This window comes from Apus apus, chromosome 5 (assembly GCF_020740795.1).
Source record: "Apus apus isolate bApuApu2 chromosome 5, bApuApu2.pri.cur, whole genome shotgun sequence".
NCBI lineage: Eukaryota > Metazoa > Chordata > Aves > Apodiformes > Apodidae > Apus > Apus apus.
The window spans coordinates 12,337,969-12,356,500 of NC_067286.1; the positions used below are offsets into that span (position 1 = coordinate 12,337,969).

At 38.3% G+C, this 18,532-nt stretch overlaps 1 protein-coding gene across 6 annotated transcripts in view; it reads right to left on the reverse strand.

Moving 5' to 3' along the window:
- Positions 1–18,532, reverse strand: part of TUB (TUB bipartite transcription factor) — a 148,695-nt gene that overhangs the window by 28,956 nt on the left and 101,207 nt on the right. For 4 of the 6 annotated variants that reach the window (XM_051620912.1, XM_051620914.1, XM_051620911.1 and 1 more), the window contains exons 3-4: positions 17,946–18,108; positions 7,981–8,115 (exon numbers count right to left, since the gene is read on the reverse strand). In XM_051620912.1, coding sequence (XP_051476872.1) covers positions 7,981–8,115; positions 17,946–18,108 — 298 coding nt within the window. The remainder of the gene's footprint in view (positions 1–7,980; positions 8,116–17,945; positions 18,109–18,532) is intronic. The other 2 variants (XM_051620917.1, XM_051620916.1) reach the window with 1 other exon arrangement.

Here is an 18,532-nt window from a genome sequence, read left to right on the forward strand (position 1 = left end):
AAAATTTTGCTTAGTGTTTATGACATAAGAGAAACAAATCTAAGGTTTTGTGCATTTTTTTGAGATTGTTATGTCTGCTCGAAACTTGAGCTTCTGAAGGACGGACCAACAACCCAAAATCCTTTCAGTCTCACTGGATTCAGTAATGAAAATACATTCTGAGATTATGAAGTTGAGACCTTGTTATTGTGCCAATCCAGCAACCAAAAATTCCTTACGGGAGGGTCAAGAGGCATACATTCCTCTATCTAACAACCCCAGCATCTTTCTTCTGAACACTTTCTAACCATTTTGATATGTCCTATAAATAGATACTAAAATCAATATAAGTGAGCTCAGTTCTACTAGATGTAGCTTTAAAATTTCTTTCTGACAAACTAAGCAAGTACAAAGTACATGGGCTGGAGGGTATAGATTCTGATGTGTATGTCTCCTCCTCAGCCCTAGAGATCTACAGGTTTGTGTTTCTTTTTCCCCCACAACAGCATTACAAGTGCAGTTCTGGGTACTCATTTGAGCTTCATGTACTTTTATTTCAGCTTCATAACCTTTAAAAAAATACACTTCCTAACCCTGTTTGCAAGTGGGAAACTAAGGGTACAGTCATGCTGAACACAAGGGTTAGATGTGTGTTGAATAGTCCTGTCTAAACCCGGAATCTAACAGAACAGATGAGAATGGAAATTCCTCTCAAAACCAAACAGAAGTTAAGCATCTCTAGACACCCCATCAGAGAAATTCTCAAAGCCATCACAGTCTAATAGCACTGTAATATTACAGAAGGATAAGAAAATTAAAGATAGGCCAGAATTCCAATTTTGATTATTTCATTGCTCAAGACATAACTGAGAAAGAGCCTTTAAAATGTTAAGGGGGTAGGGAGGGAGAAGGTCAAATGATAGGAAAACACTACATACTACCAAATTATGTATGACCAGGGAAAGTTCAGAGGCAGCTGATGTATGTGGCCACCACTTGTAGATGAGCAGGAAACCAAATGTAAAGAAAGATTTTGCTACCTGATAACAGAGCATGATGCACATTGTTAATCTTGAAAAAATTAGTTATGTATTAAATATGTGACAAACTACCCAGCAGCAAATTACAGGCGAAAGCACAGTGAGTCAGCTCTCCAAAATATTATTTAAGCATTTTACTATATACTACATGAATCCTCAGTAATTGGATCTTGCAAGAAAATAATCTAATTGTATTTATACACATCAAGTTCCTCTCAGCATGTATTTATACATGCAAACGTTTTGCTGTGAAAAGATTTCCAGCAAATGTTATTTCCTCTTGGTTCTTTTACAAGAACTTTTAAGTACAGGAAAGAATGATTAACTGATTATTTAGAGAGAGTCTTTACTGCAGCTAGGACAGCATGAAAAGACAAATTTCTAAATAATTTAAAAATAATTATAATACATGAAGAACTTCTTCATAGGACATTTGAAAACTAAAAAAGGCACTAAAAAGAAAAGCATAATACATCAGAAAGAACTAACTGAGCTCTGTGACTGAATGGTAAACAAGATTATTTATGAGGAAAGGAACACAGCATAGAAAACAAGTATTTCTGTCCCTACTTTACAAACTGTAGGATACAAAAGTTCTTGGTCTCATTTTATAAAGCACTGGAGACACAAAATTAACATATGCAGTCAGACATACTGCTCACCGACTAGGTTTTAAGACTATGCTTGTGCCGTTTGCAGATCAGATTTAAAGAGCTGACCGAGGTCAGGCAGGAGGTCTCCAGAAGAGGAAAATCTAGCAACATTTTCTGACATCAGTTACATACAACCAAGGTTCTGAAACAACCGTGTCCTTCCTCTGCAAACAAGCTGACAGCAAACACAGGCTTACTAGCAAATTTTCTCACAAGATACCAAGGCAAGATACCAGGTTAGATAAGCCACTGGTCTGACACAGAACATATCCAGGTGGATAAGCACTCATAAGGCACTAGCAGCAATGCTGCAATTGCCAACTGCTCTCCAAGAGCTCAGCAGAGCAGCTCTTCCTCCAAGTTAGGGATGGCAGCATCACCCTTCAAAGGCCACCTGAGGTCAAGGACATAGAGTCTATCCTCAGAGAAATCTGTTCTTATTAGACTGCCTTTAAAGAAAGTGGCTTAAAGCAACCCCTTCTGCTTTTATTGCCTCAAGTGGTCTACACTTTAAAAGACAAAATCACAGGTGATTGTATTTTTGAAATCTGCATTTATTAAGAAGTGTGACCACTGTATATAATAACATTTACTTTCAGGGCAGGGGTACAAGAAAGTAGTATTGCTCAAATTAATAAATGAAAAATGTTCTTTCTCAAAATTATTTACAAGGCTCTAATTAAATGGCAGAATGAAATACCATCAAATTACATCATCTAGAAATTTAGAACTCCATTACTTTTAAAAAATATTTTTATATATATATATATATATATCCATCCCTGTTGGGTGAAACTCTCCTCAAAAGGAATTTACTGAAAAAGCAGAATGTTTAAAGGGGATAGAAAACAAATTTTTGTCTGTTTTTTAGGACTGAATAACCTTAAGTGTATTACAGCTGTCAATGTTCTATAAGCCATTTCCCCATACATGCCTGTTCTCATAGGGGCTGCACATCCACTGGTATGGGTTGAAGCTACTGTAAAATCACAAAGGGATTTGTTTATAGGGAAAGTGTGCAAATGGATATATCTTTAGGAAAGGACCTCTAGAGATGACTTAAACTTCCATCAAAGGGGGGATTATTGCTAACACCAGATCAGGTCACTTAAAGCAAGTGTTTGAGCACCAAGCTCTACACTTGCCTTGATGCAAGCTAGAAAACTGTAGCAGGAACTGTACTTTCATAAATCTCTATCCTGAGGAGGCCAAAATGACTTCTTCACAATGAAGTTGATGTGTTGCCAAAGCACAGCCTGAAAGGGTTGTCAGATCTGGAAATAACAGGACTTTTCTTGGTGGAAACTCACTTGTTTTTCCTCCTGCCCCTTCTCTATAAGGCACAGGGAAGCCAAGATAAATACACTCTACATGAACTTCCTTCCCCCTGCCAGAAAGGAAGTGTTAGACTGAGAGATGATGCTTCTTATCCAACAAATGGTGCTGCTTTTTTAGCTAGCCAGAATTCATGCAGTTGCTTGTTACATATAAAAATGGGACAGGATGCACAAATCAAAACAGACAGGCAGGTGTGAAAGAGAGACAAGAAACATGGAAGAAGCAAAGCAAATCAAAACATGGAAAACCCATCCTGGCAGAGGAAGTGCTGTGTGTCAGAGCAGCTTCTTTGCTTTCTGACTCTCATAAAGACAGCAGGGAATACCCAACATGCTATAAACAAAAGAGAGAAATTGCTGGGCAGGTATTGTTTATTGGAACACTTTTAACACACCCAGATTCCCAATGTCATTGACAACAAATCTTCATTTAAATTGCTCGTGGCAGTGAGGGAAGCAGCTCATTTCAGGGTTTTCTTAGAATGTACTTACATGTGATACATGCTTGAGTGCTAGGAAAAAATAAAGCAAAACCAACACCAACCAAAAAAACCAACAACAAAGCCAAAACCAAACCAAAACAACTTTTCACAGAATGATGCTTGAATTTTTATATCAGATTTCTCTTGGAATTATCTCCTGGCTTTGCATGGTTTTCTGGTGTGTGGGTTTTTATGTTTGTTTGTTTGTTTGTTTTAAAGGATTCCATATTATCTTCCTGGGGTTTTTTTGCCCCATTTGTAGCACATAGCCAAAAAAAGCACTTTATCAGACGAATTTACTATTTTCTTCACAAACCCATATTGGGGGAAAAAAACCCAACCAAACAAAAAAACACACCCTGCTATGTACCTGCAATACTTTTTGGAATCTCAATTTTTAAAGAACCATAAAGGTATTTGGTATCTAAAGATGCTCTGGTTTTGTATTTGTAATACCATTCAGGGTGTACACTTTTTATCCATCCCTGCTGCAACTGTTTTCATTGTTTGCATTATTTTCTGATGAACTATCTAGCGATACTGTGCACCAGGTTCACTAATATCCTTAATCATCTCTTACTAGCATCACACATCAAGCCAGAATTTGATCTGCTATCTCTATTGGGAAGACAACCATTTTACATGTGCATCTGTTACTTTTTGGGGTTTTTTTCCCAATACTGAGTATTATGTCAAACAAGAAACTGGGAGACTAAAGCTTTCAGAAATACCAGTTTAATGAGCTAAGCTACACCAGTCTCACCAATTTGCTGCATTTTCAGGCTCTGGCCCACAAAATTTATGTTTCTTTTTAAAAATAGGCACATAGTATACTGGATACTGTCATTAAAATTGAAATACCGCTAAGGTAGGACAAGGGGCAATGGATGCAAACTGGAGCATAGGAGGGTCCATGTGAATATCAGGAAGAACTTCTTTCCTGTGAGAGTGACAGAGCACTGGAACAGGCTGCCCAGAGAGGTTGTGGAGTCTCCTTCACTGGAGGCATTCAAAACCTCCCTGGACACGTTCCTGTGTGACGTGCTCTGGGTGATCCTGCTCTGGCAGGGGGGTTGAACTAGATCATCTTTCGAGGTCCCTTCCAACCACTAAAATCCTGTGATTCTGTAATAATCACAGATCTATAAAAAACCTGTAAATACCATACTACCCATCACAGAATTACAAAATGGACTGAACCTTAACTTGAGAGGTACAATCAAGCTCTAGATGAGCAATTAGCTACATCCTTTTCTTGCCTCGTGTCAGTGTAACCCCATTAAACCTAATATTTCCCTTGTGTTTGTCTTTAACACATTGTTTGGATCATAGTTTCATCATTCTTTGAGCCACTTAAAAAAGCATTACACATCTAAGACCAGAGTACAATCCCTCTGCTACAGCTCCAAAAGCAATTAACGTATAATTGAATTATTTTCACTCTGAATTAGCTTATTATTCACAAGATCTGGTCTAAAGGCTCTTTTGTTTTCATAAAGCACAAAGAGCTTGGCTATGCTTAGGAAGGTAATGCTCACTATAACTACACACTAACAGAAATCTTTAAAATGCTATTTTAGAATGTAAAGTGCATTCACCCCTCAGCATCTATCGTGCTTGTTTACAGGACAGACAAAAGCTACAGTCGGAGCTGTCAGGAGACCAAACCCGAAGCTAAAGCTCGAAGTAGAAACTAAAACTTTCAAGATTTGGTCGAATTACCAATGAATTTTCTCCAACAAAATCTCTGTACGACAAAATAGTTTAAAACCATTTAACCTTTATCCATTTTCATGAGTTAGATATGAAGTTATGAGCAAATACATTCAACGTTATTACAAAATCTTTCCTTAAGAGTCACTCTTAAAAGTAACTGAAATATTTATATAACTTGCACTACAGGGTTCTGCTACCATTTGCACTTTCTTCATTCCTAGGTAACATAAATAAGCTATGTCTGTAGTGGACTGACCAGTAAAATCCCTCTGGGACTTTAGAGCTGCATTAGGTTTTATTTTTTCTTCCAATGACAAAGTATTTTGAAGCTTTGATAAGGATGCAGGACTGGAAATCAAGTTATAATCCCGTAAAACCACTCCAAGTTTACAATACCATCAAAGGTAAACTATATATAATTCCAAGGGTGAAATTACACATTAATTAAATACCAGTGTGCTGAAAAACTAGATGAGCTGGATGAGAAGGTGCTATGCATAAGTTTTGAACATACTTCAACTGACAGGGATATTTATTACTAGAGATTTGTGACTAACTATCAACACAAACTCCAGGGGTGGAGGTACTAAAAATTTTCTTTAGTAATTGATGAATAACACCTCCACTCTACGGAAACATATATATAAGATGCAAACTGAAGGCAATGCATAGCACAGCAGGATCAGCAAAAAGAATTGCAGCAGAAGCAGAGGTTTCAATAGCTCACAATATTAGTTTCCAACACAGAGCAGTATCAGCACACAAGCACTCTCTGTCTGCATAAAGTGATCTTACTTTTACTGACTCAGTTGGCTTCTATTAAAATATGCCAACATTCACCTGTTTGGTGAACCTTTCAGAAAAAATGAATAAAATATTATTGGCATATGAGAAAAATACTAGATGTTACCTGCTCCGAGATAATAAAAAACTGTGCAACATCCATCACAGGAAGCACACACTGTCCATGGAGTAACTTGCCTCCATCTAGCAGGTATAAGTTGGAAGGGAACTATGCAGCCAGTGCAGCCCCAGCAGGCACGAGACTAGTGTCTGCAGAACAGCCCCAGTGATCACACACACACAAATGATTTCTCCTTCTTGCTGTGTGTCTCACTAGGTCTGCAGTTAAGATTTTGTTCATGGAATACTTTTGTCCAGAGCTCAACAGAAAACTGCCTAAAAACACGTGACTATATCTATACATGGTGTTATACAATGCAGGTTTGTCAAATGAAACCTGTAACTGACTGGCACGATTATTTTAAGTTCTGAACACAGTACAGACACAGACACTCCAGGAAGGCAAAACAGGCATTACAAGAGATGGAACAGAGCCTCAAAGGCTATGCAGTAACCACAATTTAGGTATTACTCCAAGCCATGCTCATTTACAACCTAAGACAGGTTTTTTAAGAGTAAATTTTTACTCTTTATCAACATGTACTTCAAAATAAAATCTGGCATCTTTGCTGAAGGGGCATTATTTTTTATGGTGAATTCAGAAACATTACCTTTCTGTTCACTTATTTTGCTAACAATTTTTATATTCCGTTAATTTCACCAATAACTTTTACTTATTATTTTAAACCTGGATATTGACACACACCATCTTTTTTTCAAATACATTAATAGAGTCTTTACGTCAGGGCCAGACTCTAAAGCCTGTCTAACACAGGGCTCCCTTTGCAGCCAGAGGGACTAGATAGAGGGAGAAGATGCAGACTCGGATCTCAACAATCAAGCCACATTCTGGTGTAAAAAAGTCTGATGAGGTAGACTAACGTCCTGCAAAATTCCTATAGGCAAGCCCCAATAATCTGACCTCAATAATTACTCTTATTGCTGTCTTTAGATAAACTTGTCAAGGATGCACACTATTTTCTTACTTAAGCAATACTGGAGACTGTTGGACATAGACAAGGTGGGAAGGCAGAACAGTCCGGGCAGGATAGTGTTACAGGGACCTCATCCAAGAGCCACAAATTATTGGGAAGGTATTTATTACTTTCATTAGTTATTTGCTATCAAAGAAAAAGCAACTGTATGTTTTGGTATAAAAATTTCTCTCTTTTTTTGCGTGTGCATAATGTATGTATATATAAAATCTGCATACCTCTACAATAGCTCAAATTACTTCTTCCATCTATTATTTACAGCTCAAATGGCAACACCATTTCTACTTACCATTTTGCCATTATCAATAGTGTATTTTTTTTGTCTACCTGATCTCACCCAAACTCATTGCAGAACATTTTTTCGTACAAATACCTCCCATATGTCAACCAGGTGGAACAGGGTAAGAGTGAAGTAGCACTGGGAAGAGCCCCTCTGATGATGTTATCTCACCAGCTTAAACTCTAACTTGTATCTTTTAAACTCAGTGAGAGTCTGGGAAGAAATTACTGCAATTTAAGGCTGCTTCTCCAAATGACATTACCTGCAGTCTAAAAAACAACATTGGTGTAAAATGGTTCTAATTTCTTTAACACTGCAAGAAAACACCAGCATCTTTCCCACCAGCGTTTTTTTCATCCTCTGCTATTTGAACAAACACACTCCTTTGGAAAAGACTCAAGTTTACAAATTTCAGCCCTCCTTCACTCCCAGGTTGCTGAGACAAGACTGAGTCACCCACATTTTCCAATCTCATAAAAATGTCAAGAAATTACTTCTAAGCAATTTTTGGAAATTCAAAGAAATAAAAAAGAAAAAGAGAAATAAATATTTTGCAGTCCATTCAACATCTGACATTCAGCTGCATGCAGCTAACCTTTGTGTTTCCCTTTTTTCTCCTTTCTGGTGCTGCCAGTCTGACAGCTCGCAGCTGCTGCCTTGGCTTTTTTAGTTGGTTTCGGAGCTTGGGCATCCACTACCACCTTTACATCTTCCTGTTCCGCCTCCTGCACTGCTTGAGAGATTCAGGGTACCCCACCAAAAAGAAAAACAGAGAGAGAGAGGAGAGAGAAACAGAGAGAGAGAGAGAGAGAGAGAAGAGAGAATGAATTGAAAACTCTGTGAAGGCATAAAAGAGTAAGACGTAGCGGAGTTTGTTTGGTATTTCAAACAATTCATGCAGAGAGAAGAGTCAAATAAATGAGCATTTGCAAAGCTACAGTAAAAACCTAAAAGTGTTAAGTCAGCTGGGATATATTTCCTAACTTTTTCCTCCTTCCAATAACACATCAGCTCCTAACTTTTAGGCCAAAAGTGACATCAGAATATTAATGTGCTGCTGAGCTATTGTAGGAAGCATTTTTCCTCATAGTAAAGCTCTGCCAGGCTGATTACCAACAGTGGCAGCATGAAAGCAGAAAAATTGTATTTAAACTTTGTAGCACCTGTGCTTAAAGCTACATCCTAACCCCACAAACAAGAAATAATCAGAAGGTTATTTTCAAAACACATATTGCATAATTGTATATTATACAGTATGAGTAGAATGGCCATGGATTTGATGGTGGAACTATACCCAAGATGAAATTAAAACCTCCTCCCAACAACATCCACAAATTAATTAAATCCTTACAAGTCTCAACATAATATGCATGGCATAAACTGTGCATGTCAGCATAATTCATTAAATGCTAGTTGTTTTCAAAGCAAAAAGAGGCTTTATCACTTTCTAAAAGCAGGACACACTTTGAGGTCAATACTTGAATTTGTGAAAGCAACACACACAATAACTCTTTCTTCTGGACAGGTTAAGCCTTAAAGTGAAACAATATTAAGTTTACAAGGGCATGAAAGCAACTACCTTTGTGAAATACATAAAGAAATCATCAAAATTCACATCCCAAAGAAGACAATCTGTAGGTAAGCACTAAGAGATTTTGGTGCCAGCTGCTGTTCATTGTTAATTGCTGAGTCCCACCAGCTTCTCATGGTGAGCGTGGCTTGCATCTCAAAGCAATATCACCTTGGCACTTGAGGCCTCCCACCATCTTTTTCTTTTTCCCCAAAATCAAAGTACCTTACTGGAAAGAACTGGTTGCTTATAAAATTACTTTTAAAATTTCCCAACAAACTTCATCAAGCCCCAGAAGACCAAATGATGCTCAGCAACATGCCAGTAGTCTCTCTTTGAAGGGTGAAATTCTCCCTAGGCTTCTGGTCTGTGATGCAACTTTCCTGTTCACCAAATCCTTCAAGTGCATCAGTAGCAACAGAAACACCAAGAAGATTCTCAGAGGAGCAAAATGAAAGAGATTTAGTCAGGTCTGTGTAGACTGTAGGTTACAAACCCACAGCTACCCTTCCCAGCACAGCAACAGGGTATGAACAGCATCACGTTCACAACACAATGAGCATCTGAGGTGCTCAATAAACACATGCTCCTTTTCTCATTACACAGAGGGAGAGTTCATGTTTTATAGAGAATACACATTAAATTAGTAGAGGAGTGTGGGGAATGGTCACGACAAGGAGTGACTAAAATCCCAAAGAAACAGCTTGTCACTGCCCAACTCCTCTTCCTGTCTTTATCATACATTACTCATAAGACTGCAGTCCCTTTGCTCAGTATAAAGGAGCATGGGAAATGAATAAGACATAGCCAAAGGACACCAGGGAAAATGGCAGTACCTGTGTCCTACTTCCACAAGCACGGCAGCCTCAGACTAAGCAGGGAACCCAAGAGTCCCTACTCCATAGTCCCTAAATAGGTGTCATTTGCTAACCCAGCAATCTGTCCTATATTTGTAGCTCAGTCTCTCTTTAAAAACTAGAGTGTGTTCTTTTCAGTGTTTTAAAGATTATAATCCACACTATAATTAAATTCAATACTTCACAAATGACCTATATTAAACAGCCAGACAGTTCTCTAAATCCTGTTAAATATGGCCCCATATTCATTCAATCAGATGAAGCTTCATTTCCTTGGTCCAAAGCAACGATTAATCAGCAAAAGATGAAACATTCTGACATTGTTAATTGAAAAGCTAAAGACATATCTTGGCTATCTTGCCAGCTATCCTTTGATGTAACAAGTAAAAGCCTGAAGCTTTTTGAATTACTTTTGCCTCACAACTTTCAGCAAGAGATTTCTGATTTTAAGTACAGTGATAAGAGCTCCAAAGGACAGAGGGGGAAATCTTCCCATTGCTTTATGCTATAAGGCAGGGAACAAAATTTCAATCCAGTAGACATTTTGAGTGTAGACTATCACTGCTCTCTGTGGTAAACAGGACTTTCAGACAGTGATGGAGGCTGCAAAATAAGATTTAAACCATAAATCTGCAGATACAGCAGCTGGGTTCACGCAACAAGTTTCTAAAGGATGCTTTTGTGAGCTTTAGCATTACATTTAAAGCACTACCTCGAAAATAAACCCAAATCAAACCCAGAATATCAACTCCACCACAAAACCCCACCATCTTTTTTATTCTTAGCTATTGATTATTCAGCAGATAGCAGACCTCAGCTATGGCTCATCCACTCACAAACATTTCCTCTTCTGGCTGCAGATATGAAATAAATTATATAGCTTTGCTTCTGCCTGTACAAATGCAGTTGAGGACAGCAGTGAGTTTCAGGGAACCTGGCTAGTTACTGACAGGAAGCACAGATCTTCCCCTGCCTGTAAGCACCAACCTCCCCACACACCTCACCTTTAAGTGCTGCCCACTGAAGCAGGGTGGGAAGTGAAGGTTATGCAGCACAGCAGCTCCTGTCAGCAGGACCCGTAAAGACTGATCCTTGCAGAGGAGCAGGCAATGGGCTATCTTCTGAAGCCTGCTCACCTACAGAAAAAGATCTGTGGACATACCTTGCTCCACAGATTGAGATGTGGAGCAAGGTAGAAAACAAAATGTGTTCTCTTTTCAGTGCTTTCTCCTGATCTGGAGATTTCTAAGAACAACCATTTCTAATGGTTCTGTACTTGCTCTGCAGCTGGTCATTAGCACGTGGAGCTTTGAACTTACTGAACCAGCACACCTTGTAGTCTGCTTTTGTGGAGATGAAGCAATAATTGAGCAATTTGTAGAAGCAATAGTTATCCTCAAACATGTTGTTGATGGGATCAAATGTCCTACCCTCTGTCCTCTACTATATCTTTGAATCAGTAACAAGAACTGACAAGAACTTCCATTCTCGGCAGAATGGGAACATTGTGGAAAACTCCAGCTTTCTCTGCAGACTTCAGATAGCCCCATAAAACAATTTACAGCTCCCCACAAGAAAGCCTGAGTAGGAAAATGAGAAAAACTGGCCTTCCTAGACAATATTCACTGATATGACAATATGATTATGCCTTTAGTTGGATGTTAAAGAGTTAAACAATTTTAAAAGTACCACAGGACAAATAAAGAACCTTAAATACAGGTATACAGGGATGGAGTTTCAAAGAATGTCACTCAAAAATGTGTTAATTTGAATAGTGAAAGAAATTTAGGCAACTTTAAAAATCCCTATTGATAGTTATCTTAACCAATAGACTAGATTTGAAAATCTAGCCCGATATTCAACATGCCTCACCCCAAATTATTAAAATCTTCACTTAAAAATACCCCACAGATTTTCCTTTTCTATTAGAATTGTTTGTACTAGAATTTGCATCTAGACAAGACAAAAGTGGGGGAACAGGTGTTGTTGTAAGACAGAATTCCAAAGAGCAAATAACACTGGACTCTCAGATCTGGTGTTTCATTCTTACTTGGATTCATAAATTGTAAGAAATAGTTTTGAGATAAACGGCAAGTTTTCTAATAAACAGTGGCAAGGTTTTCATTTTAGTATTATTCATCCATGTTAATTAAATCAAGTACTGACTACTAACCTCAATACAATAATATAAAAACCACTTTTGCAGAGACAGAAAAGAGCACAGATTGCAGTATTAATTCAGGATCTGAGCTGAAAAGAAAAGAGGAACAACAAACAAATAGTCTATTAACACAGTGCAAGGTGAGCATAAAAGGACTTGCATCAAAGCAGAAAAGGCTTTGCCTTGCACCACCAGTAGTCTAACTGCTTAAAGTGGGAAAAAGAAGCCTCTTCCATGAACCAATTCTGAATTGGACAACACTGCATATTACAGGGATAAAGCTACAACACCCAATGAAACAAAAGGATTTGTAACTAAGTAGCTCGTCAGTAAATGAATAATCTGTGATGCAGACAACACAGAATTGAAAAAAACATATTGAGAGTTATCCACACATATTGTAGTGACTGAAAACAGAAAGCATGTTTTTCCATCTAGCCCTCATGAAGAGACATTCACACAGGAAATTAAGTTTCAAAGTAGGATGCAATGAAAATGCAGATTTTTTTTTTCCATTTGCATGACTGTTTTGCTTTATATGAGTCTTGCACACCCTCATGATCTTAGAGCAAGAAACAAACAAAACAAAACAATCCATAAATCAAGCTTAGCAATGCCAATCACATAAAAATGACATGTGCTAAAAAAAAAAAAAAAAGGCAGTTCTGATCAGGCTGATTTTACAAAGGTGAAAATACTTGTAAGTGAAACTGAACGTGAACAGGCTGAGAAAAAAAGGAACAAGCACACATTATCAAAAGCTCATTGCTATAAGGGGATTTCCTCAGAAAGAACAAAGGCAGGAATTAAACAAAAGATTCCTCTTCACCCACAGGTATCTGGTGTCTGCCCCTGGGGATGGGGAAAGAAAAGGGAGCATGTAAAATGGAGAGTTAATTGCAATGAATTAGACTCTTTGGGAAAGGAGAAGCTAATAATGAAAGCTAAAAATATCCATGACAAACATATGCCAGGATGATTCAGGATAGTAAGAAATTACATCATTATTTTGTGTATCAGGGCCCTGAAGCCCCTGACAAGCCTCTACCCACACCCTGCCCCTGGGTTGTATCTCACCTCAGCCCAGGGCTGTGCTGCTTCCCACCTTGTGTCTCGGGAGGACCCTGGCACTACCCTGTGGGAAGCACAGCTGCTGGATGGACCCCTCGTTTGCACATTGCAGCCTTGTCTTCTGGCCCCAGCTCCTTTCCACCCTGACTGGCACCCTGGAAGCTGGAACTCAAAGGAAATCTACTTCAAGTGGAACTTTAAAGCAAAGAGAAGGGAGTTTTTCAAGCAATTTCTTCTAAACTTCCTCCTCAAATCTCAGTACCAAGAACCATAAAAAGACCTCCCAACCATTTGCTACCCACTGCTCTCTGATACTTGCTGCCCAGTTGGTTTGTTTCTTTTGGAAACATACTAGTGCAGTAAGAACTGCTGATAAATAAAAAGGGGCTTGAAAGGATGAAGGTGAAGAGACTGTGGCTGAAAGGGAGAATTCAGAATATATGCTTATTGGAAGTTAAGTATTTTTCCCACATGATACTTGGAGTGCTGCCTGATCTTTCAGTATTAATAGTCTTGTGCCTTCCTTGCTATCTTTGAAAAATAAATTGATACTTTCTCATTTCAAGGTCAGCAGAAAACAGCAATGGCAAGACAATGTTTTGATGAAAACACACATATATATATATATTTATTTTATTAATTAATGTTAACTGATGTCATGTTATAAAGCTAACAGCTTGATAGTCATCAGAAAACTCTTTCTCATCATTCATGGTAAGGGAGCAGAACGACACATCAAATTTAACAATCCAGAGCTATGAGTTGTCATCAGGAGTCTGTTCAGCACAACACACACAGCCATTACATCTAGATGTGCTGCCAAATGTCAAAGAAGGAAAGTAAGAGAATTTGCCTTTTTACACATGGTTAATCTAAATCTCTAAATTGGAAGTTGCCACAAAAATTACTCTGGGAGTATCTAATTGAAAACATTTTTAATTTCAAGTCTTGAAAAAAAAAAAGCCATGGCTGCAAGGAAGTAGGGTAATATAAATGAAAGCATATCTGGCAGTCATTCAAAACACTGCCTTCCTCTGTGCTGTGAAAAGAAAAATTACTCCCCAATGGAAATTCACCATTTTCACAGAAGTAAAATTACTCATCTCTGTAAAAATGGGCTTTCATCATTTGCATTAAATGTAATTAAATAATGTCATAAAATTGCTGCAGGAACTAGTGTATCTCTGCATGCTACTTGGCTCCAGAAATGCTCAGTATGTATTTGCAATCCAGACTGAAAAGAACTGTACTCAAGGCAGAATTTTGCAATGTCATCTCAGGCTAAAATGTTTGTTCCAAGTTTCCAACAAACTTCACAAAGTAATTTGTGTAGAGATATATGAAAACAAACCAGCAGCAGTGACTGTGGGTCTTTACAGAATGACAAGTAGAATGTAATAAAAACTTTAAACAAACAGGTAGTAGTATGTCCTTATGAAGGACACCGAATCGAAAATAAACAAGAATGCAAGAAAGAGAAGACAAAGCAATTAGTCAGTTATCTCTCTTACACAAAAGGATTAAATTTATTCCAGGGAAAAAAATAATTTCTTGTGTTTTACATACGATGTAAACTTAATAGCAATGCAACCTTGTTATTGGTTTTTATTTTGCTGTTTATAGTGATGAAATAGCGATGAAGCCGTATTTAGTACTGCAAGAGACAGAGCCATCATTTTAATAGCAACAACTGGAGCCAAACGTTATGGAAGTTAATGAAAGCACACCTACTGCTTGAAATGGCAGCCAGATAATTTAGCGTCTAACCTACAAGTGTGGTCCCAAAACTATACCTCACAATGCTGCCACTAAACTACTTCTACTACTGTGCCAATGCTCCTAGATGCACAAATCGTAGAACACAAGGTTCTGTTCCCATGAACCATATCTCTATAATTCTTTCCAAGTAACAAAAGCAATTTCCTGCATGCTTGGTCGTACCTTATCTACAGATGCTGACAGGCAAGCACTGCCTTCCCACTGGCTAATACCTGAGTTCAAACTAACCGCTCATGCACCAGAGTGCCAAGGATTTATTCTATCTTGGGTTGGCCTGTTCAACCTAACTAATTGCAGTTCCCACAGATAACTAATAACACCAAAAGTATTTGTGTTAATTAGGCATTATGCCAACAACCAAAAGTTTTTTAAAAGGTATACTTCATGTAAGTCATTTACAAGCTACTGAACCCGAAAACTTCTACTTGTAAGTGAAACATGGGCAGGAATTAAGAAATGATCTGGAGACCTGTGCATGGTGAATTTTGCTGAGCCACTTACTCAGTGGATGGGCACCCATCTCCTTAGAAGTCTTGAAGAATTGCTAGTAACACTTGGGAGGGAACAAAGATACCACTTCATCCTACCAACATGCCCTCTTGCTGCTTTGAAGGTACCTAGAAAAAAGTATGGTGATCCTGGCAATACTCCTCTTTATGGGGACAAGGTTTCAGCAGAGCCATTTCATTATTTATTAAACTACCAAAAAAGAAACTCAGAAGAGCCCTGTATCTGCTCAGCTTCATACTGAATTAAACTGATCCCAGAATCTTCAATCCTGAGCCACATAAGTGTAGGAAAGACACATCTCTCTTATTCTCTTTGTGAGCTGCTCCAGCTGAACTCAGTCACAGCCCTTTATTAATACCCTATTGCATCTCAGATTTATCTGCAGTTCCCTTCAGCTCCAAGCTGGATAAAGCAAAATATACCTGCAGCCACAGGACTGGCAGCAATCACCCTGCAACTCCCTGCAGAGGTTCAAAAGCAGCCAAGGGCTCCTTTATGTGGAAAAACTTATGATCAGCTTAACAGTGAAATATGCTGTTCCATTATACCTACCTACAAACAGCTCACCAGGCTGATGTCCTATTCCAGAACAAAAGTGACTTTGACTCTTTACTCCACACTCTGATAATTATTCTGGAATGAAATGAGTTTTTATTTCAGAGTAGAGTTGCCCATCAGGGAACCATTACAGAACAGATAACTGCATCAGAACAAACTATGGCAGTGCTTGAAAGAAAATTTTCCAGTGCAGAAAGTCTAACATCTAAGAACTGCTGAGATGTTATCTTTGACCTACTTTGCTCAAAGTACCACAGAGATATCTCCACACAGGCATCTAACTATTTGTTGAAATCAAGGAGCACTTTTGTGCAACACAGGATTAATACACAGAAAAAAAAGGGAGAAGGGGAGGATGATAGGTGGAAAGAAGTGTTCTTTTAGTAGCATTTGCAGTACAGGAATTGCTTTCACAAACATGCTCATCCCAGCAATGTAGTTCATTCAGTAGACCCTCAACTTCCATAAAAGAGTCATTCTTAACTTAAAATCAGTATGCCCATAACAGAAACAAATGAACGGAAAAGAGCAGACTAGTTCTTTAGAAACAGCCCAGCTGTCTCATGCATCTGACACTCCCACATACAAATGTTTTCATTGAAAGGGAAAGTAGTGCCAACCCTGAAGCTGAATACCATCATTAAAAATGGCCATCAAAATCTAACTATGTATCATGCAAACAGTGTAACCTAAGTCATTAAGTATATTCCCAGAGAAAACCACACCAAAAAACGACACTTCTGGAATTCTTACGGTATTACCAAAAGCAGTGTTCATAACAAAGGACTTTATAAGGCAATAAAACATTACATTCTCCTAAACTGGCTTTTGATAAATGCAAAGTTTATTACAAGGACAGTTGTCCCCAGGGATTAACAAACTCTGGGTTGAATATGAGAAACAGGACTATATTTTTTTGCTTCTCTGAAACCCTGTGAAATCTTGAAACTGTTTGAGAGACAAATTTTGAATAAACTGATTTAGGGATGCTGGCTGGTTTGGGTTTTTTTTTTTCCCCAGAGGCATATTCACAAAGGCATCTTAGGTTTTCTGTTTTAGATGTTAAACCTTAAGTACTCTGCCACCTAGTAGCATTCCCAACCTGAAAACAGCCAACTGAATTCCCGATACCAGTAGATTTCAGCTTATGTCCTCTACTCTCTTGTACTAACTCTGTGTAGCACATACCCAGCAGTACTCAGGGAAGGAAGTCTTTTGCTATGGAGGCTTATGAATCAAACTTGACTTAACAAACTGCAAAATAAGAAAATATGAGAATTACTGGGTTTTGTAACTATTGGAGCTGTTAGAACCTGGAACGAGAACTACATGAGACACAACATCAAACAAGGGTTACCCAAGCTTTCCTCCTAGAAATCCTGAGAAAAAGTATGCACCTACCCTCATTACAGAGCCAACAAATATGGGTGATAAGAGCAGAGAAGTAACAACTGATTTCCTTAGGATTTATTTCTGATTATTAAATTATTTTACATCTAACAGAACAGAAATGGCATTATATTTTTTCCCCTGTGGCTGTGATACCTGAAGTGTCTCTCTTCCTTCTGGATGGTACAAGTTTGAAACATTCTTCTCTACCTACTCACCTATTTGAACAAATCTTACAGAAAGACTGTATCTTTCAAATTGTTCTATTCAAACTTAGATGAAATTAGTCAACAGGTTTCAGTTTTTTCATTAACGCTGTCAGTCTTCAGGAAAATTATGTACAGAGGAACACACAGAGTGGAACAGCGTAAGCTCTACTTCAGTAAGAACCAAGGCTGAGACACTTGAATATTCATGGCAGAAGGAGCAATCCCCTTCTTCCCAAAGCACTGAAATGGCAGCTAGTTACCTTGCTCCCTCCTCTTGGGCTCGTATTGCAAGCTCTGACATTTTTATCCCCAAACATAAGTGAAGGATATAATTTATTTACTAAAAAATAAGAAAAAAAACCCACAACCTTCATTCTCATTAGCATAAATTTAACATGGAGAGCAAAATACTAGCACTTGCAGTAAATATACATGCAATAGATCATGTTCATATACCCTGATAGATGGTGCTGCTGTTGCTGTTAAGATATGATTCAACCAGTGGTGCTTGTTCTTCCGAGTGTTTCATTCTGCGTGTTCTGGCGCGACTGTCCACGTTGGACTGAACCATTAATGGCTCCTGGCGCTTTTTTTTCTGCTTCTGTTCTAGCAGTGCTCGCTGAGGAAAATACAAAGAAAAGCATCTGTTAATGGACTCAAAACAGTAGCTATTTGTGATGAAAAACAACAGGTATCTTTACACTTTCACCAGTTTTCCAGTGGCTGCAGTTGGTAAGTGGGATATTGGGATATCAGGTTATAGGCAATCTTTCAGAAAAAAAGGTAACCAACCCACTGCTAAAATACTGTCTGCTGAAAACAGCAAATAATTAAAATAGATCTTTCTAAGCAGTCTACCAGCTGTCAGAGCTTGCTTGGAAACAACCCTTGGGAAAACAACAGTGTGCGAGTACCGGCTGTGGAGCTGTGAAGCAATGGGATGGTAAGCAAGGGCATGAGGCAGAAATGTCAGTTTACATCTCTGCAAATTAAAAGCAGGTAATCTGCAAGCTAGAATCAAGTGACAAAGCTGGACATGAGCC